This window comes from Bombus fervidus, chromosome 8 (assembly GCF_041682495.2).
Source record: "Bombus fervidus isolate BK054 chromosome 8, iyBomFerv1, whole genome shotgun sequence".
Taxonomy (NCBI): Eukaryota; Metazoa; Arthropoda; class Insecta; order Hymenoptera; family Apidae; genus Bombus; species Bombus fervidus.
In genome coordinates this window covers 3,420,112-3,441,968 of record NC_091524.1, presented here as the reverse complement: position 1 = coordinate 3,441,968, position 21,857 = coordinate 3,420,112, and the positions used below count along the sequence as shown (strand labels likewise).

Sequence of the window (21,857 nt, the reverse complement as noted above, 5' to 3'; positions counted from 1 at the left end):
AAACGCATCGTTTGACCCGTTACTGACCGCCGCGATACTTCTCCTTCAATTTTCTCGAGACCTTCGTTGCAAACGCACTTTGATCTTCCAACCGTACCACTCCAACATTAACCCCCCATGCGAATTAACGTTGATCTGTTCGTTAGTCTGCTTCTGTCTAGATTTTCTCTAGTCTCTGCGAAGAATCACGGTGTATCAGGTGAAAGGTAACTGCGTCCGGGCTACGAAGCAAGTATGTGAAACGTTTACGAACCTTCAAACACGTGGAAAACTCTTCCTGTTCGCTCTTGGACTAGGTTTTCTTGATTTTCTAACTGGTTGCCCGATGGTTTTCTTGCATATCCTCCGTAAATATTGAAAACTAGGCGAAGAAAATTCTCGTATGTAAATTTATCTTCGTCCTGGATTATCCGTGCTTGGTTTGCGTTTGCTACCGTTTGCGTGCCACCCAGTAGTTCTTATCGTTCATATTCAGTCAATCGTTCGAGACAACGCATTTAGTTTCCAAGGTAACGACAACAAAGGGAGCATTGCCAACGTGTTATGAACGATGTTCTGTTCGATGCTTCTGTAAATGCAACCGTAAACGTTGTACAAGTTCGCTTTATGGTAAATTAAGCGATCGCTCAATCGCCGGTCACTGATTCGTAATGAAACCTTTGATCATGGTTTCGGTAATTGAAACCAACTGGTGCCGGAGGTTTGGGTCGAGAAATCGCCTGTGTAAATAACAGACTTTTGCTATTCCCAATGGGAAGTAGGGGGCAAGTTCGCATCGATATTCATAAGAAAACAATATCCACCACGTTTCTCGATATTGGCTTCCGTTACGTGTTTACGTTACAAATAACTTCTTCCATGAACTTGTTTACCTCGCAGTTAAATATTTGTGTTGTTTTACAACAAACAACGGCGACGTCAATGTCAGGAAATGTTCACAATGGCAAGATACGCGTGCTTTATCTCAACCAGAAGAGTTGGGGTCGATCGATGAAAAAGCCGTGTAATTTCTCGGTGAGACAGAAGGCGGAGGACTCTTCTGTCATACATTTCTTTCCCGGCTGAACAGTGGAAATACGAGAAAACTCCTTGGAGACGCATTACTAGAAGATTCTTGTCTCTACGGTTGTGGTGGTGAGCTAAGTTTGATGCCCTTTGTCGCTTTCTCTTGCTTGCCGTCGCTTCTCTTCGCTTCAGCACCCATTGCATCGTCGTTGGACCGCAACGACTCTTTGTCGATTTTGCGGTCAGCCAATTAAACGCATTCAAAGAGATTGCGGTAAGGAAAATTTAATTGTCTTACCTGGATTATTCGTCAATAAATCCTCTTTGCGATACAGATGCCGATACCACTTTTCAATCAACCTCTCCTTTTGCTACTTTATCTTCTTTCTCGTGGTGCTTCTACTTTTAGACTTCAGCTTCGCGAAGAAAGGTAATTGATCGTAGGTAAGCGGAGATTCGTTTTTATACCGCGACTTCCAGCCGTGTTATTCTTATTAGGCCTGTAAGTAGTTGCTTATTAACGTTATATAGCGGCGGGAAAATGAAATGGCCGGCTGTTACGTCGGTAATGAACACAGTAATTGGCTTCCTGTTCACGGGCTTGCCTTCGTAGTGGATTACTACGCGGAGGTTTCGGTTCGGTATAGAATGGCGTTCAAAAGCCGAACCAAAGCTTCGGTATCTTCAGCTAGCGAGAACAATTTTACTTTTTTCTCTGTTACTAGTACGTCGACAGAGCGTCGCCTTGGTACTCTTAATCGTTTAGGAAATTAATCTCTTCTGCCTCTTCTTCTTCTTTTGCTTTAACGTAGTTGCCTGTCAGTTCGAACGAAGTTCCCACTTAGTGCATGGATGAAGATACTTTACATGCAAGAACTTGTACAACTTTTCACTGATTACGATATAAAAGGATAACAGAGCTATATAAAATATATACTCGCCCTAGTAACAAGATATCGCATAAAAATATGATAGACAGGGTGTATTCCTTATTTTATTATTTTACTTTTATTAAATAACGTGTCACCGAGTCGCAGCACCATACAGCCAGCTTCACGCTGCGGACTCCGTATTTTAGATACAAAAGATTGTATTACTCGAAAACGAGGAAAATAAAAACTAATCATACAAAGTAGAATATTATAATTTACACGTAATCTAAGGAGTGGTCCGACGCCACCCCAGCGGTCAAATAACAAACATTCTTTTGTTTTGGTCGGCTGACCGAGCCTTGTGATGTCTTCTGAATCTTCCGCGACCAATTGCAAGCATTACTGTGTGTCAGTACATGGTCCTGTCGCGTCGTCCGCACACGCACACGTTCTACCGCTTTGACCATTCGGCAGACATAGCTGATCCTTGTTACACCTTCCGTTTTCGAACTGACAGGCGTTGGTCACTGTCGTGAACAGACAAACGATAATTTATGACGATGATTAATCCAATTATCGTTACGGTACGAACGACAATACGGAATTATGGTATTCGATCCGTTTAATATATTTTTAAGAGGGTGATCAGTTTGACGGAGAACAGGAGAGGAACGATGACATAAAACTTGATTTACCTCTCGGGCACGACTCAGGAACGACGACTATTCCGTATAATTTACCGCTTCCCCCTGGTGGTACCGATATGGGCGGCTTCCTGTCCCCGGTGCTCTTCATGGCAACTTCGATTTTGTGACTACGACGGTAAATAATGGATGATTGAAATATCTCCGAACTTGCATGGTACTCTACTCGATTTTCCTAGCTCGTTATGATTCACGCTTAAGCTTTACTATCTCGAAAGATATTTTACTGGCTGTTCGATAACGCTAAAAGCGTTTTAACTACGATATCGCTCGAATATTCAATTTATGTCGAGTATCTTTTTGTTTAGGCCGAGTACAATACGAGATAACGAAGTGCTGTTTTATCGACAACTTACGTCTTCCAATCGGTCCAATAATAATTCTGCTGGGAAATCGCGAGACCAAACGGATAGGTGAGCTCGTTGGCGATCACGTTAATATTTCTGCTATCGATTTCCATGCAGCCTGTGAACGATTATAAAAAAAAGCACGGGGTGAAATAATCGAGTTACGAGACGATGATCGTGGCGTGTCTGTTAGCAGAGAAAATTTCATGGGGAGATCTGTCCTTACTTATCGTAAACGTTCCAGCGTCCGCCCAGCACAGCTCATCCATCGCCCAATCGATACTTAATGAATTCGGTAACTTCACATAATCCCCTTGAAGGAAGATTGCACGACCGGTTCCATCCTCGTTGGCCCACTCCAATTTCGGCGACGCACGGTTCCAATCCGACCAAAATATCTTCCTGCAAACGATCAAATTTCCTCATTTCGTGTTACAAGCTTTTACATTTTCTCCTTAAGTCAATACCGTTAAAATATAATTAATTTCCAGGCAACAGACACTTTGCGTTCAATTCACTGGCTAGCGAATGGATGATCGAATTCGAAAAAACAATACTCACCCGCGATACGGGTGTACAGCTATTCCTCTAGGATTGACCAGTCCGTCTGAAACGAGCACCTTCCGCTTCTTCGTCTCGAGATTGGCTACCTCGACGGTCGTTTTGCCCGAGTCGGTCCAGAAAATATTTCTTGAGATCCAATCGACCGCCAGTCCCTCGGGGCTGCTAACTTTCGGCAAGAACGTCTCAGCCATCGATCCGTTGTACGTTAACTCGATTATTCGATTACCTGGAAAATAAATCTCGTCTAGACAGAGCTTCTTCGCTGGTGATATTTTCGTCAGAAATTTCCTCCGTAATCCCGGCAACGTAAAGTTTCAAGAATATTGACATTTACCGGTGATGTCGCTCGAGTAGGCTTTCCCGTTCATGCAATCGATGTCGATCGCAATAGCCATCTGTGTGTACGCTATGTAAATCGGGCTACCGAGATTTTCGTGCGTCGGTGCGAACGGAATCCTCAACGTAGCCATTCCTTGATTCACCAGCAGGAAGTTTGCTTCGTGTTTTGGTCTTTGCTCGCAGTTGGTCCCATCTCCGGTGAAACCTTCGTTGCATACGCAAGCAAACTGATTTTCTCCGGCTGCCACACACGTAGCGTCTGGCGAGCAGATCGTTGGTTCGTGTCTGCAGGATGACTGGGGCAAACACGTAAAACCATCGCCATAATAGCCCTGCAAGTAGTCACAATTCATTAGACAACGACATTCGTATCGAATAAATTAGTTGTAGCTTTATGTACTGCGTTAGAGAATAAACGATAGTCGTGTCTGACCATCTACGTTTTGTTTCTACTGTCACGACTCATATAATCGCGCATTTACATTTCGCCAATAACTTTCTTACACATTTTGAAATATCCTATAAAGTTGTCAACCACGTCTGACTACCGACCATTCGTTTCTACTGTTTCGTTCTGGAGCACTTTCAAAGTTGTGCGATCAATTACATTCTTTCTCTACTTTGTAAATCTTACGAGACTACTACTGGTGCTATGTCTGGCTACACTTAGTCCACTACTACTATTCCCGCTCGATCAGAGTCCAAAGTTAACTGTTCGGTAGCATTTTTATACCACTTTCAAATGCTCTATCGAATTATCAGCAACTCCATCAATATCTCATCTCACCAATTTCACCTAGAAACCCATAATCCAGGACGAATTTGCGGATTCAATAAACATACCGGCTGGCAAACGCAGGCGAAATTCGCGGAGGTTTGATTGTAGCCACAGACCGCGTTCCTGCCGCAATTATTCAGCACGTTGCAGCCAATGTGGTTCTCGACGCATTGACGGACTCCGTCACCGTTGTATCCCTCGATGCAGACGCACTTGTAGCCACCTTCACCGGTGGATACGCACTGCGCGTTTACGTGGCATTGAGATGGATTCGTTGAGCAGTCGGATACCACGCAGCGACCATCAACCATACTGAATCCTGGATTACACGTGCACTCGTACCGCGAGTTTGCCGGATTGTACGAGCATCGTTCGTTCTCCAGACAATCAGTGGTGCTGCTGCATTCGTCTGCATCAGAAACGACCGTTCAAGCAAACGAATTTTGACAATCAATCGTGATTCGTTTCAGGAATATTTTTACAATTAATTTTATCGTGTGTGATCATGCAATTGTGGAAGTGTTAAAGCGACGTTTCTCGGCTTTCACGAGCACAGACTGAATAGAAGCAAGTACAAGAGAATTCGTAATTTTAAGATAAACATTTTACGAGTAAAAATGTACGATAGAGGAATTGAAAAAAATAGAAAAAAAAATATGGAAGGTGATATGACCGATAGCACTGCACGTAGTTCCGTCCCCTTCGAATCCTGGATTGCACACACACTTGGCTAAGGACTCCTCCTGCTGGCAAGACGCGTTCGGGTCGCAAATGTCCACCTCCAAACAGGACACCTCTGTGCCAGAACAACACTTTTCATTCACTCGATAAATAACAACGCCATGGTGGTTTGCCTCGAATGTGAACGGTGATATTTCGTGGGAACGAAGGAAGAACAAGATGCAAGTTAACGTACCTGTTTTTACACACTCCATACCATCGCCCTCGTAACCAGGATTGCAGCGACACTCATAGTCCCCGGTGGTAGCCATGTAGATACATTGGGCGTAGGGGTGACACCTGTTCACCACGTTGCACGACACTGGACACAAGCGTGTGCAATTACGATAATGCTCTACCCGATGATCCGTAATTGCTTCGACTATCCACGTCCGAGCGTTTCGTGACGGGTTTTTGCGAGTCGATCGCATTGATCGCGTTTGAAAGCGCTTACGCCTTCGTGGAGACGTGCCAAATGTTTTGTAACAGGTTGACCGTCATATTGCTCGCGTGATATTAATCGTCGAGTTAAACCATATCGTTTTATACACTAGTATTTGAAAATTGTCAATACGACAGTAAATCTGTTGGTAAATAGATTAGATAGTGAACGAAAGAAATTTAATCGATGTGTGCAGAAAGCGTATAGTTCGTGCGAAAGATTTTGTTAATAGGCAAAATTAGCGGAAGCCAAGCTGAGTATCATCGTACAGTGAAATCCAGATGGACCCAATGTTTCGTGGTTGAATCCGGGACGAGGCACGCAAATCTTCTTTGAATGGTCGTAACTGTGACTCCAAGGACATACGCAGTGGTCTTCGTAGCATTCCGGGACTGGGTATGCCGATACTAAAACGCATGATGCAAACCGTTCGTCGCTGCTGGTTAGTAATCATCGCAAATCACACGGGATAATTATAATCATTTCGTATTTTGTGCTATCACGGCTCTGCATCGAATCGTGTTCTACGTGCGATTAGTTGTCATGCATCGATACGTGTCAATCCGCTTGAGGATTAAATTTGTAATTAAATTTAATACTTCTATAATCTTCTTCCTCGAAAGATTAAAATTTCTATCTATTTTAAATTTATAATTAAATTTAGAATTTTCGTGTATTCCCTTCGTCATAAGACTGAAACTCTCATTACGATTTACTTAAATCCTCAAATTCGTAATATAAATACTTTCTCGTGCAATTTCACTATTTCAAATTCTCAAAGCCAAGACTAATAAATCAAACGAATTCGAATGACACTGCGGTCGAAGAATGCGTTTGCACGAACGTCCCTTTGTTGTACTTACAGTCCCGATCGGGGGAGACGTCAGTAGATCTTCCAGACCCTTCCTGCGGCATACATTCGTTATTCCGATATTCCCAGCCCCTTGGACACCAGCACATCTCCTCCACGCACTGCGGTTTCGGCGGTTCGTCCACTGCGGTTGGCTCTGCTTCCGGGTAACACGTGTAGCCATCGCCTGGAAACGATAGCGATCGTTGACACGGAAGGTTATCGCGAGATTCGTTTGCAAATCATCGCATAGTGGGACAAGAGGAAATTGCACGATTTCGTACGAATCGCCCGAAACCATTGTGATTCCGTAGTAATTCAATTTTAACATCGCCTCGCAAGTTTCTGACTAGCTACAATGGAATTAGCTGCTTGGTAGTTGCATTTGAAGATATTGAAATTTGTATTAGCAGGTGGATTCAATTACTTTTGCAAAGTACCACAATATTTCGGACTAATTCGATATCCTCTGTAATACACGAAATATTTCAAATTTAAATCAGAGGATTAAATCGATTTGCAGAATGTTTCGTTGCGTTATCATGCATTAAATGCTTACCAACGAAGCCTGGTAAGCAGATGCACACGTGCTTCTGCCTCTCGGTGTCGAAATTGCAGATACCATTGGACGAGCAGTTATCCTCGACATCACAGGAAGCTGCAACAACTCGTCGTATAGTACCAACCCAACTATTTCTCATGTATAAAATCAGACAATGAGTGTTCTTACCACGTTGCGACGTGGGATAGCAACCCTGTTCGGTATCCTCGAATCCAGGCAAACAGATGCAGTTAGGCGCACCTTCGATCATCACGCATTGCTCGTAATTCCCGCATCTTGTTTCCTCGCAAGAAGGAAGACCTGTATTTTCAACAAAAGGTACGCTACTTATTGACAATTCGTAAAACAGAGTCTCACCGTGGAGAACCTCGAAAATATCGATTTTCCAGTCGAACTAGTGGCTAGGCGAGTTATCAGACTACGGTAATATCCATTCGTTGGTAACTCACTTTCGCAGATTCGACCATCACCGGAGAATCCGGGTCTGCACTGACACGTGTGGCTGCCTTCTTGATTAATGCACTGCGCGTCGGGAGAGCACATGTGATTTCCGGCGGTACATTCGTTCACATCCACGCAAACTGCGCTTCCGTCTTCTTCGTACAAATACTGATAGCTGATAGCAAAAAGAGAAAATTGCACATTTCCGCGAGAAGAGCATGACCGAGGTGATTTATCTACAAACGAAATAAAATCCTTCCCGATTTTTCAACGTATATAACTGTACTACCATAAGAACGAGAAGAAGATATCCCTTTGACGTTTTCTTAAATCTTATACGCGATCTTCGGAGAATACACGCGTAAATCAAAGTGAAATTTCTTACCCAGGATTGCAGACACATTTAAAGCTATCGCCATCGACGACGCAGAAGCTGTGGTCGCTACAGGTCTCCCTTCCCTGGATACAGGGATCTTCTTCTTCGAGGGGCGCCACTTTTGTATTCACCGCGAAACGTATAATTCCCTCGGTTGCTTCGTAAGTAGTAACACCTCTGTAGAACTTCAATCTGGTCGTGTCATCCTCGGGTTCGACGTTCAGATACGGACACTCGTTATAAACGATAGTTTCGTCTTGGATAAAAGCGAGTTCCTGCTCTTCCCCACCTTCGTTCAGTTTGCAAGTTCTTTCGCTTTGCGCGCGGATCACGCCGGCTTGCGCTCTCGTATAAAGTTCATCGTAGTCACCGTAATCGACCTTGGTGTCTCTTGCCAACTGCGGCAACGTACCTTCGATCATTGCCTCCACTTTCAGCTGACCGAACACGTCCAACCCGAGATAATTGCTTCGTATCGTTAGTTTGTCGCCCGTTGACGGATACGTCAACACCGTCGTATGATTGAACATGCCCCCTGAATCGATCGTTTCTCTACGTTAACCATTGTTAACAATGGTTTCGTCTTGAGTCTTTGGTTTTGTTAGGAAATAATAGGGAAAGGGAATAATAAAACGGAATAAAGCTAGGAGAAGCGATGTAGAATAATTGTATAGTGCTCTGCTGACAAGAAGTCATTTGTCAGGCGATACAACTTGTAGAAACAATCTACCAACCAGTGTGATGAGACGATGCTCCTTTCACTCTGTGAAGTTAGACTGGTATTTTGTTCGTGAAACTTGTCAGCAGTACACTGTAACATCGTCGGAAAGTACCTGTAAGCTCGTATCCATTTTTCGTCTCGCCGATCGGTTTAGCGAACAGCCAACCGATCACACTGCCCAGATTACCCAACAATTGGAAACTGGCGCCAATTTCCTCGGGTACTCTCGATAGAGCCGTGTACGTTCTTCCATCTTTCGGTTGCACGTAGCACTGAAGATCTCTCGCAGGAAATTCCACGTCGTTAATCGTGCCGGAAACGCGGCCATTTACACGCAGTGGAATATCTACAAATTTGTACAATCCTTTAAATTTTCTTAGCTATTAACTGAAATTAGCTTGTACTCGTCGTAAACCACGGTGGTCGGTTACAGAATCTTCCTATTCAAAGGGCCTAGTTCCGAGAATCCTCTGTTTTACGAGGTCATCGAAAGAGCCGCGTAGTTAGTTGCCCTGATCTATGAATAGATCAGAGAGAACGAGACCGGAATCGTCTGTTGTCGGCGTTCGTTTCGCGACACTTGTCGCTGTCGAAAAGGGAAGAGTCGGTTAAAAGTACGGGCACCTCTTGAAAGCGAATTTTTATGTAGCGTGGCTACATCAAAGGAACGTGACTCGCGTATAATTGAGGGGGTTGCTGACTTTACGACGAAGTGGAACCGTGAAACGACGATTCTCACCGTTTGGCAGGCAGGATTTTCCATTGCCGAAGAATCCTTGCTTGCAGTGGCAGCAGAAGCCCACCTCGTAGTCGACACACGTCGCCCTGCTGTGGCAAGTCGTTGCTCCTATTCTACAATTTGGTACCTGATTCGATGCGCTGCTATCTGATCGATAAAGCAATAAGGAAACACATGGTACAGTCTGAAGAAAAACGATTGAACGAAAAATTCCAGCAATCTAAGCTAAGGATTGATAGTCGATAGAAAATTTACCTTCGATATTGTCGGGAACTTTCACGTCGCTGTCGTCGGAGATCGGTCCTACTTGGAACAGCCACTGTCCAGGTCTGTTCACGTTCGACCATCTGAAGAACAACGAAGATTACTTTCTCGATCAAAGACAAGATAAATCATATTTTAAACAGCCATGCAGTGACTCACTTGTCGACATTCTGAATCTGATCCGTCCCGGAACCCTTCAACGTGTACATTCTTCCTTCGCTCATTAATCCTGCTTGTGCCTTCGCGTCAGGCAAACCATTCGGATGCGACTCACCTTGAATCCATTGTACACCATTCTCCGGATACAATAGTTCCACGTAAGAATGCGTGCCATTCGACGAGATAGCTACCTGGTACGTGTTCACCTAAGAGGAATCGAATTAAATCAGAAAGAACGAAAGATCAGTTTCGTCTTGTTTATTTAGCGGTGTATCTTGCACGTGAGAAAATTTGTCTTTATTCTTAGCAAGTTGACTCACTTCCACTCACCTTGTCGCTCTTTCCGTTATAGTATCCAACGGCCAGCCATGTGGCGAGGAAAACATGAGTCGGTACGAAGTCTGCGGCGTCCGTGAAAGCGCTACGTACCATTCCTCCGGCTCTGGCAAGCACTGTCGGTGCGTCCGTTTCGCCATAATACACTCTTCCAGAACCGCTAGTGTCAACGTGTGTATAGAGCGGCGCGATAACCGGATCGTCAAGCGGGAATGCGATATTGAAAAACCTCTGCATGGCCCTTGCGAAAGAGAGGACGCCATTTCCGTTTACCTGCAACCAGGTAAGGCAATCTTTTTAGCCCTTACTTCTTTATTCAACTCTTCGTAATTAAAAGTCTCATTACGCGAATGAGAATCGAAACGGAAGATCTCACAGGCTGTGCCGGCAAACTTTCGTTATCCGTTCGATGCAATCCAGAGATAAAATTTCCCCAACGGTCTTTATCCAACTTTTGCTCCACATCCCCTACAGGGAGGTTTCTAAATTTCTCCACCTTCTACGATGCGATCCTGCCTCCAGGTAGGATTCTGCATATCTAGATTCTCTTTAATCCGAGAGAAACCGTGAAATAAGGACTAGGAGAACTCAAGAAATTTTCAATAGCTTCTGAACACGTTTTACGTTCTCGTTTAGTAATCCAATCACCTTCTTCTCTATAATTAAAATTTTAAATCTCACAACTTCCTTATCGCAACATCGATTCAACGAACGGTCATTAAAATTAAAGAGTGGAGAAAGACGACGTTCTGCAGAATTTCCTAAACGCATGTGTAGTGGTTATTAGACAGGTAAATAGTATGAGCACGTGTCGGGAATCCATGGATGATGTAACGAGACGTCTCGTATGTACACCAAAAGTCATTCACCCGGTGTATGCGTCGTTTAACGAAGCTGAGACTCTAGAAAGGGCTCGAGTTTGAAGCTGCTCAGCATGATGCCACGCGTCTGCGAGAGTAGACGTCGTTCCGTCAATTGGCTAAACTGAAAGGCGCGCGCGTTGCTCCACATTCGTGGCGGGAGCAGCTGTGCCGTCGACGCCACGGAGAAATGATTCCCAACGTTTCACGAGGACCAAATTAAAACTTCACCGAAACTCTATTTTTGCTTCCCCGCGAATGTTTTCGTCGGCTGGACCTCTGTCTAAGCGCGGCCTACTTTGTCGCGTATTTTTGGGTCACCGAGATTCGAATCTGGAAAAAGAGATTTAAACGCTTGAGAGTTGTTGACAACTTTGGTTTTCGTTTGGGAAATATTTTTCAAAACGATGCTTCGATCTTGGTAAACATAATTGCGAAATAATGCGAGGATAGTAGACGAAATTCAATAGAGATTCAAGTTCAAATGTTGAATCTCTTAGTCTTCAAATCGTATCTTTGAATATTCGACTGTGACGCTGTATCAAATGCCTACCAAGCGGACAATTTCATGGCTCAATACGATTATGAAACAGTGTCATAACACGCATGAACAATGCGCTTCCAGGTCGAGTACCAAATAAATGGAAAGACGGAAGTGAAGCTTCGTAGTTAACGACCCTGGCTAATTGACGAAGTTTAACACGTCAACGAAATTCCGGCCTGGTTTCGACCGCTCTCACGTCCCGATTTCTCGGCTCGAACTTCTGATTGTTCAACGCTCGTATTGTTTTCACGTGCTACTGATATTACTACCGTGTCGAATTTAACACCCAAGCCTGCGCGTATTATTCAACGAGCGATCTGGTCGCAAGAATTGACACAAATTAAATTGACCAGACAATGATCCTCTTCATCAGGCGCCGACTCGCTGTCACGTTGTTCTTTAAATGCGTGGCATTATATGCATACAGTTTTATTAAATTATTTGGTTTTTTTATTCGTTTTATTTTGTAACTATCCGGATTTTTTCGGATTTTAAAAGAATTCTCGTGATCTCTCAAAGTCTGCTTTACTTTTACAATTGCACAATTTCATCCCGATTCAACGTCTGTCTCTTTAGTTTCGCACAATTTCATCGTGTGACTTCAACGCGAAGAAACAGCTCTAATTCTGCTTTGAAACCGCGTCGTGGTCAATTGACCCTTTTCTTCGCGATCGATGCGACCAATTTCACGCCATCGGAATCTAATTGAAAAAAGGTTCAAAGAAAAGAAAAAACGAGTGGAAAAAGAAAAGAGTCCACATCCAAGCCCCGTAATTATTCCGATCAACCGTCCAGCTTTGCTCTCCTTTTATTCCCGGCCACGATCGATGACAATCAGCAGTTAGCCATTTCCGATTAGATGATTTTTCGTGCGATAATTACGAAGACCGGCAAACCGGGATCACCGATAATCGATGGGACATGGCAACCAGCTCGAGAGTGGACATCGATCGCGTCTTCTCCGACTGTCCTTCTCTCTCATTCCCCTCTCTTTCTCTCGATCCGTACTCGAACGTTTTGACAGTGGCGAGTTTCGAGAGGAGAGTCGGGACTAACGCTATCTCCGTCGGGGCTATCGCTTGGGTCGTAGGTCACAGCTGAGCCGATGACACACACGCACACACGTAATCCCCGGTAATCGTGAACGCGAGAGAAAACGGTGAAAATAGATAGAGGCTGCCTGGAAGTAATACGACGAATCCATCTTACTCGCCGATTCTCTTCCTGATGTCATTGATTATGCCAGCTGCTCGCTCGTTAAATAAAAACCCGAGGGGACTCGCATCGAATGGAATAATTCAAACGAACCGGCTGTAATTCCACCTCCTCGTAATTTTAAATATATACGACGACACGATCAGGCAGTTGGTTAGATTTATTGTCTGTTACTGGGATAATTTTTCACTCGTTCGAATAATGAATTTCCGCGGGCTGTTATTCGAAGTTAGCTCAGGGGAAAGAGTACTTTCACAAGCAGAGAGATGTTATCTCGATAGCTCTCGGAACTTCAACAAAATTAAACGCGAAAGAAGAGATCACTGGGACGCGGTCTCTGGAAAACCGCTTCAATTAGCCGGGTAAACAACAACCGCGACTCCGTTAAATGCCAACTTCGTGCACGTTTAAACTTCAAAATTCGATCGTTTCACGGGACACTTTACAGGAATAACGAGCAGAGATTCGCAGTCTGGGGATGATCGTGCAATTGCGCCTGGAACCTACGCGTTTCCAACGTTAGCTAACGATCACACTCTCGACGAAGATCGTTCCGAGACCGAACGATCCACTTTTCTTTCTTTTTATGAGGATAGATCATGTTTTTGAGGCACGGGGTGGACAAGGCGAGTCGCACGCGCTAACGCAATCGTGTAATCGGCCGCAATCATTCTGATGACTGCGAATCGTCGACGATAAGCGACGAAATAGAGATGATTGTCGTGTAGGCAGAGCTTCTAAGTAGACCGTCGCGGATATATCGCAGCTCGTATCTGTGTCAATCAATTCGTCGGACCTAACGCAGGTTTGCATGCCAAACATCTATTCAAGTTTCAATCCCTTCGATTCTCCTAAGAAATTGCATTTAGATTCAGACATTTTCGTCGCGTGCGATAAATTATCAGACATTTACCGCCTGATTCTTTGTTCCTGATTGCCATCTAACGCGACGATTGCCCGTTAATCGACTGCACTTTGTTTTCGTAATCGCTCGATTTAGAGTCGTTAAATCAATGGGACATATCTGACAGTGGCAGCGTAACGTTTTACAGTAAGCGACACGCGGCTTCTTTTCGAATTTGTCATTTGCCAAGAGACTGCTTACATTAGAAATAATTTCACACGACTACGTTATTGGCGGTAATTTAATTAACCACGAACTTTTCAAACAAGCCTAATTGGGCTTCGCGACGCAGGATGACGTCGCCGGGAAGATCTGGAAGAATCGTTCGCGGAATTTCACAACGTTCCCGGTGCGCTCCTCCTACAAATCGTCCGCTAACTAATGTGGGAAAGCGTCAAGGCTAATTGGCTGCGTTTACGCCGTAAATCGTCGGTCGCATTAACGTCCATCTGGATGCAAATCCACCGGCCGGCTTCCGATACCATTCGTTTAGCGAGATCGTATCATTCGCGGACGAACACGCGGATAACCAACAGGTATCTCTCTTCGCTCTCGGTTCAATTTCCGCGGAACGGCGCGCAATAAGCACCGGCTAATTGCCGCTTCGCGCCGTTTCTCCCTTTTCCTCTCGATGAATCAAACGCGCGTCGAATCCCACTTACGTATTTATCTATTTAATTAGCGACGTTCGTCGATTATTGTTCGGAAATTTCAGCGCTACTTTTGCCTGCGTGTCTCGTCGGTTTATCGTGCCTCCTCTACATCCTTGCGTAATGGGGAAGAAGGCTAATTAAATATTTATCTGATGCTCGACGGAGCTTAATTACGTGCGGCTGCGCGAAAAACGAGCCTAGCTTTCGAGCCAGGGCGAAATGGATCGGGGAAGTCGCAGTTAACAACGTGCCTGATCCCACCTATCGGGACCACATCTTGATGAACGAGGATGCTCGAATTCGCGTATGCTCGTCGCGTATCTTCGCATATCCTCGTGTATCTTCGCGTATCTTAGCGATCGAGACTCCGTTCTCAACTCGTTAACCGAGTACCCTGCGATTATTTGTCGATAATTCGTCCCCCTTCCGGTCGTCGAAAACATTTAGCAGGTTCGTTCGGCCGCGTTCATTCGATAAATGCACGGTGCCGAAACACGAATGGCGCGTTGATAACGTGTCCACTATTCGGCACGGCATGGCGATCGCGTTATTGAGCGTGTCGATGAATGGAACGGTATACTACGAGATTCATCGTCATCGTGCACGTGGTCGATGTAGTAAAGTAGGGGGTACGGTGAAGTAAGCTATAAAATTGTTATTTCCAAGATATTTTTCTACCAGGTAATTATAATTACGCAACGTTTAACGTATCAATGAAGGACATCTTATTAAGAAGGTAGCAGCCGGTCAACCGTAAATGGGTTCTATCAGCGTCACGAGTCACGGGTTGCAGTTACCTCGAGCCGATCGCGTGTTTTCCTACGTGCGGCTTTTTACGCGGCGATGAAAACATGACGCCGCTCGACATGCATGAGATCACGCACCTTGACTCGCTTGGATCAATTAGAACGAAGATTCATCCGAATACCTACGTCGCATCCGTACGCGTGGGGGAGACGTACCGCGCAATCAATGTCCATTCAAGCTTCGTACGACGCTTGCGAATCGGTTCGTGGAAAAGTGAGATCACCGGAAAACTAACTACAGTCCTCCTCTAATCTTCCAGTGTTTGTCTTCCATGACTCAATAGCGTTTGCGACTAATCTAATACCAGTGTGTCAAAAATTCGAATGTTGATAATTTAAGGACATCTTATCTCTCTCTTCCCTTGTCTCGGAGGAAGAGTTCCATTCTCGAATCGATCCTCGCATATCTGACAATTGTCTTCGGTGTTTGAGAAGTTTCCGTGAAACTTTGAATCTTATCGCAAAGCTCTCGTTCAGCCGATCGTCGAAGGGACGAGTTCCACGTTCGGGGAACATGATCCGCGTGACAAGTGACGCGTACCGAGACAGAGAATATGAGAAGCTCGTGCGACGACCTAAGCGCAATTAAGCGATTGTGCGCCGGCTGCGGCCGTTTGACCGTCATCGCAGACAATGAATTCGTGTCACGCCAGAAAATGACGCCAGATTAGACCACGAGCCGAATTAAGGGGATGACCGAATGTTCCTGGCTTTCCCTCGTTCCCCGCGAATTAATATCAACGAAACGAATTACACCATCATCGAAAATGTGGTTGCTTCTGGCTTGCCTTCTTCAATCTCTACGCTTTTCGAATTTTCTTCTTCCTCTCCTTTGTTACATCCATTGAGACAAAAGGAAACGATGCGTTTCCCGAGGGAATGGCTTGTTATATTTAAACAAGAGAGGAGAGACGTTTCATCGTGCAACGCGCACGAGTGCCGGTCCTAATTTAAAACATTAAATAAACGATTTTCCTGTTGCGCTCTCCCTTTCCTCACAAAGCGTAAACAGTGGCACGCGCGCTTAGTGTTTACACAATTTCGCGCGCTGCAAGGGTTATTCGACGTTCGAGCGGCTCCAGCCTGTGGCCCTCTATCGAAGTTTTACCGTGTATTTTTGTGAGCACCGAAATTAAACGGGGCCGGATGCGAGTGGCCACCGAGCGTCGCTCGATGGAAAACCACAGAGATCCACACTGCTGGATAAAAATAACGATTTATCTGTCGAATCGTGTGGCTTCCTGTCCAGCTTTAAAATAAATCCGGGTGCTTTGCCAATTTAACGCGTAATATAGAACATTTTATCATAAAAACTCTCAACCAATCTCACTTTTTCCAATCAATCCGTTGAAACGCAAGGAAAAGAAATTAGGGCGAAATAAACTAAAATCAATAATCTAGAAAAACAAATCACCAACAAATAAAAAAAAAAAATATAAAGTGGTGTACTCACGAATATGGAATTGAAGATCTTATCATAGAATGCGATGGGTGTCTTGAGAATTGTCTCTGCGGATAGAAGCAACCCGTTTACGTCCGACTGTAGGATCGAGGAACCAGGTGTCGTGTAAGGGTACAGGTCGTTTTTGTTGAGGGCTGCGGCGAAAGGCGCGAGTAAGGTCCCAACCAGGGCCAGCACTACAGCCAGCCGCGAGACGCTAAGAGGACGCGCGCGACGAGTCATTCTCTCTCGGACTGCTTTCACGCTACTGTCGATCGACACCGCCACGACGACGATGAGTTCTCGCTTGCCGCCCCTTAATCGCCTTTGCCCGCTCATCCTCTCGGCCGCTCTTGTTTCGAACGCACGAAACATCGTCTCTCTGCTCTCTCCCGGTGCCGCCGATAATTTCGTGCTACTACCCCCTCCATCGACACAGTCTGTCTCGGATCGCTCGCCTCTATTCCCGCGAGGGCACACGCGAGTATCGTCGCGGTTTCGCGCGATATTGTGGGTGTCTTTATATCTTTTTTAAATTTTTGTATTCGTTTATATTTCCGATTTTTGCAACCTCTTTGGAATGAAACTGCTTGCGATAAATATAGAAGTATTGCATTGCATTGTATTTTCTAGAAGTGCAACAGGTAAACGATAACAGATCAGGACGTGGGAAACGACGAAGTTGATCGTGATATGATCAACCTATTATGTCAGTTATGTTATAAATCTAATTTCTAGTTTAATTATGCTATGAATCTGGCTAATTGCGCTATAAATCCAAAGTCCTATATGTTTAAAATTATTGATGTTTGTTATACTATTGTCTAAACGTCATTGTCTTACGTGTTATTATGTCTACTCAAAATTCCACGAAGCCATACACTCAGAGTATTCATAAATAATACTTATCCTGTTTACTACAACTGATTACTCTTTGACTCGACTTAATTATCAGGCTTCCGATAACATCTATGACTTCGAATTCATTCATTCTCCCGTTAATTTAGTGTTCTATGTCTCTTTAAATAATTTACGATAGCATCATGGTTGTATAATGCATCCGAAGGGAAATACTGTAGCAAAGATACGCGCTTATTTTTATTCAGCAAAGTGTTATCTATTATCTGTTGCGCGCAACGCAAACGAGTTTCATTTCGCGGTTCATTCAATTGTAGTTTCGATCGCCAAGGTCTGCCGGATTATGCGGCCTGAACTTTGCACGAGCTTTTAATGATTTAATTATAGCAAGAATCGTCATTCACATCGGGAGCTTTGCAATTGTATTTCAAGGTTGCTCTAATCCACGTGCACATCGAACGATCGTAAAAATTCTGCGATTTCTGTCCAATCTGAATCTTCTAATCTAACGTCTCTTTTAATGAGAATTTATTTCCTACTTCTTCTTAAGATTCAATCTCATTCTTCCGCGAAACGAAACAAAGCGATAATCACAAGGTCGAAAATATAGAAGAAGTAAATATAATTAGTTTCGCAAACCTATAAATAACGAATCTACCGGCGAAAAGATACAACATAGAGAACATCCACTCGAATAATTCGATCCCATTTCGTTTAAATTCCCCTTTGAAACACCCTTCAAATTTGTACGGGGAGTAAGCGACCCCTTGCAGGATGAACACACTAAAGCATATCAGGCTCCCAGGTTGAAATCCACGAAGTTCATTGTTTCTCTTCCGCGTCATTAGTTCGCTTCCGCGACTCGGTTCCGCCTCTAATTACATCCTTACCTGTACCGTGTTCTATTCAATCTCGTACGTTTCGTCATAGATGGTTGTACATAGATCGTGGATGCAACCTCCTTGAGCATTGTTCTTGGCTCGTTGCGAGCTCGCACAAGGATCGTTTGATAGTTGGCCAGTCGCGGTCGAACGAAGCAAATTCTACGTTCGCCGCGCACTTCGTCGAGCACCGCGGCTCACAACGCGACCCAATAATTTGTCCGAGGAATTCTTCCGTGGAATCTGGCTTCCCCTTGCCTCCCTTCCGTCCTCTTTGGTCGCTGACCAAATTGCCTGGAATTCGAGGGGGAAAAACTCGTCGGTGCGGGCGAGAAAAAAAGGTTACAACTGCGATCCGAAAATCGTGCTCGTCTGTATACGTTGTAAATTGATCTTTATTACAAGAAATTACATGACTAATTTGTACATATAAAATATAAATATGATACAAGTACTATGATACAGTAGGCGCGTGTTTACGGTAGATTCTCGTGTATTTCTGTTAGGTATGTGTGCGCGTATGTGTTATACACTGGGTTGCCCGCTTCCTCGAGCGGGATCATGCGGAGGTCGGTTAAATCCTTAATCGTAAATTGCTATTACTTGTTAAATCGTTTACTAGTCGTATTTCACGGTAGACGGAGTGACGCGCTTCCCTAGCTCGAACGTAAAACGGGTAAGGTAGACGAAGAAAAGAAAAGGAAACGAGTAATGTAGGGGACTATTGGAATATCGAATCTCGAGATGGGTTATTTTATTCTGAAACGACATCTTTCTTGGTAAAAAAGAAAGAAGCGATTTCTGGAAGGTACAATCGGGAAGAGAAGATCGTCGTGCGTATTGAACGCCCTTGAACGCGTCTGGAATCGGTCGCAGGACAAGTTCGGATTAAACTGAACCAGAAAGGAAGAAGTTATGAACATCGCACGGAGGACGACGATCGAAGATGACCGATCATGGGACGCGTGTATTCGGCAGTGGCGGGTTAAGAACAATTGGACGAATAGCGTACGGGTTCGTTTAACAACGGACAATGACACAGGAATTTCGGCTTACGATCGATCTGACCGGTAGCTTCGAGAACGATTCTCTGCAACTAGCGGGGATCGGCGATCCTGCGTTGCTCGGTAAGCAGGCTCGTTACTCATTGTGTGCAGCCTTGTCCCGCTTTAATGATTAGTCTTAATCGTCAGAATATACGTCTGACTCGTGATTGCGGTCTACAGATACCATCAAGTCTGGACAGATAAGACTGAACTAGACGCACTATCGCTTCGTTGTTGTTACTGACATTGAGTTGTAAGAAAAATTTCAAGAAGCGAAGCAGCTTTTTCTGGAAATATTTATGAATCGATTTGACGATATTTATAGACCTACGTAGAATCTGGTATGCTTAAATCGTATATGTATAAAAGGGAATTAAGCTCTTAGATTGGCAGTGCGATATGGGCGGGCTAAGATTGCACATCACGTAAGGAGCGAAGAACGCGGATATGATATTATACATAGCCATGTACAAGCGATTGAGCGGCAGAGACCCGGACGATTTTCATCGATATCAGCTGCGGACACGGCACAGTTTATATCAGAAAGCTGGAATCTCTCTGTTTCTGCCGTGCATTACCGGCATTCCCGATTTATTTTCATCCCGTCTATTTTCATTCTCCGTGGCTCGTTCTCCCTTCCACGATCTATACGCCCACGTCTTGGCTCTACGCGTGATTCTCGCGTTTAAACTTCGCGTACTCCATCCTGCTCTCTCTCTCTCTCTCTCTCTTTCTCTCTTTCTCTCTGTCTGTCTCTCTCTCTCTCTCTCTCAAACGTTCGCTATGCATCTTTCATCTCACACGAAAAAACAGAGAGCGCTGGCGTACCGAGCAACTTTTACGATTACGAATATGTTTACGGTGGAAAAGTAACACTCTGTCGCGCAGCATCTTTTTCTCGGTTACTTTCGCGCTCGTTATTTCATCCCTCCCGTTGTGCTTTTCTCTCGTGCTCGTTCTCTCGTTCGTTCGCTCGCTCTCACATTCCCATCGGTTCTCATCTTCGCTTCTAAAGTGAATTACAGAGCCCTACGAAGTGCGGTAACTGTTGATAACGATTAAAGCTACGATAATATTCTTGAATTAACGTGCGTGCATTAAATACAATGACTACGACGCGTTTCATCGCCGTTATTTTCCCTTGCCTCTTATTCCGTCAATCGTTTATCATACGAAAGGATTCTCTTGCTTTCTCCTTTAGCGGCACTATCACCCGATGACTACCACCTCTTTATAGTATTACATATATTCTTTATATCTTCATCTTGCACTGTTTGTTTTTTCTTTATTCTCTCGACGTATCATTTTATCATACGAATTCGGTGCGATCCAAAAGAACCTATTCAATTTAAATTTCGATCTCGGATCGTCGATCGAAGATCAGCACCGTAGCGAGAGATCAATAGAATTGCTCTGTCTTTTTTTTCTCTCATCACCTTCTTATCTTCCATTTCTTAACGTAGAGAGATTTGATGCTCGATCTTCGATCGATCAAGCACGCACGACACACTATAATGACTTTCCTCGATACTGATTAACTGGTTCTAAACGCACAAAATCACTCGCTGTAATTATCTCAGCGTTGTTCTCGAAGCTTAGCACTCTGAATTGTCAAGTGCAGCTTGTATCATCGAAAGATCATATTTCTCGATGGCTTGGAATTCATTTGGAATTCGAATCAGGAGCAACGACTCAGTGAATTTACCTAACAGTTGAGTCCTCGGCGGTCGATCGGTATAAAAAATGCAGCACCAACTCGTACGCTAAATTATTTTAAGTCAACAAGTATGCGTCTCGCGTTCTACACGTTAACAATCGTTCCAACATCGCTAGAACATCTTAGAAATCATCGTAAAAAATCCCTTCTGTATGGAACGTCGGCATCCAGGAGATAGCCTGAGATCCAAACGCAACAAGTTTCTCGGCTCGTTAACGCGAACGACGCTTTATCCTCGCACAAAAATGGGATGAAAGCTTCCTTACGATCGATTATTACACGTGCGTAACAATGGCGACGACGATCACGATACGACTAAATTTGTCATTTAACAACTATTGGACGGAGTCGAGCGACATCGTGACAACGATTCTCTTTTCTTCTCTTTATTTCTATCTCCCCATCATCGACCTCGCTCGTCTCGTTTCTAATCGTTCATATAGCGATCCGTTTAGCGATCCGTTTAGCGATCAGCACGCGGTTGAGCGCGCTGACCCAAGTCTAGGTTAAGTGATCCGAATCCCTGTAGGCGATTCCGCTTGCCGCGTGCATGGTTGCCGCGGGCAGGAATCGAAGCAGGTGATCAAAAGGACGTGGCTCTTACAGGCTTGCACTCGCTTCTGCAGGATACACGTCTCTGCCTCGAGCGCTTCCAGGAACGACGGATCTCGCCAGTCCATACTTTCCTCTACGTGAACTACAATAGTAAAACA

The 21,857-nt window shown here is 44.5% G+C and overlaps 2 protein-coding genes across 7 annotated transcripts in view; both read right to left on the bottom strand.

The window, feature by feature from the left end:
• Nucleotides 1-1,990: 1,990 nt before the first annotated feature.
• Nucleotides 1,991-16,996, bottom strand: Ndg (Nidogen). 5 transcript variants are annotated; one of them, XM_072009098.1, is made up of 21 exons: nucleotides 16,655-16,996; nucleotides 10,214-10,492; nucleotides 9,884-10,089; nucleotides 9,716-9,807; nucleotides 9,461-9,607; nucleotides 8,834-9,067; nucleotides 8,010-8,535; nucleotides 7,633-7,799; nucleotides 7,352-7,483; nucleotides 7,181-7,279; nucleotides 6,635-6,808; nucleotides 6,041-6,178; nucleotides 5,526-5,651; nucleotides 5,283-5,405; nucleotides 4,675-5,018; nucleotides 3,827-4,163; nucleotides 3,490-3,718; nucleotides 3,155-3,330; nucleotides 2,938-3,046; nucleotides 2,573-2,691; nucleotides 1,991-2,404 (listed from the first exon to the last, which is right to left on the bottom strand). In XM_072009098.1, the coding sequence occupies exons 1-21, from the start codon at nucleotides 16,979-16,981 to the stop codon at nucleotides 2,277-2,279; spliced, it is 4,212 nt and encodes a 1,403-aa protein (XP_071865199.1). In that variant the 5' UTR covers nucleotides 16,982-16,996; the 3' UTR covers nucleotides 1,991-2,276. The 5 variants fall into 5 exon arrangements, with proteins under 5 accessions (XP_071865199.1, XP_071865200.1, XP_071865201.1 ...); XM_072009099.1 differs by lacking the exon at nucleotides 5,283-5,405; XM_072009100.1 differs by lacking the exon at nucleotides 6,041-6,178.
• A 1,734-nt stretch (nucleotides 16,997-18,730) lies between these two features.
• Nucleotides 18,731-21,857, bottom strand: part of LOC139989737 (uncharacterized) — a 264,324-nt gene continuing 261,197 nt past the window's right edge. Inside the window, exon 16 of one of the 2 annotated variants that reach the window (XM_072008277.1) lies at nucleotides 18,731-21,841. In XM_072008277.1, the coding sequence (XP_071864378.1) occupies nucleotides 21,651-21,841 (191 nt within the window). In that variant the 3' untranslated portion in view covers nucleotides 18,731-21,650. The remainder of the gene's footprint in view (nucleotides 21,842-21,857) is intronic. The other variant, XR_011800397.1, reaches the window with a different exon arrangement.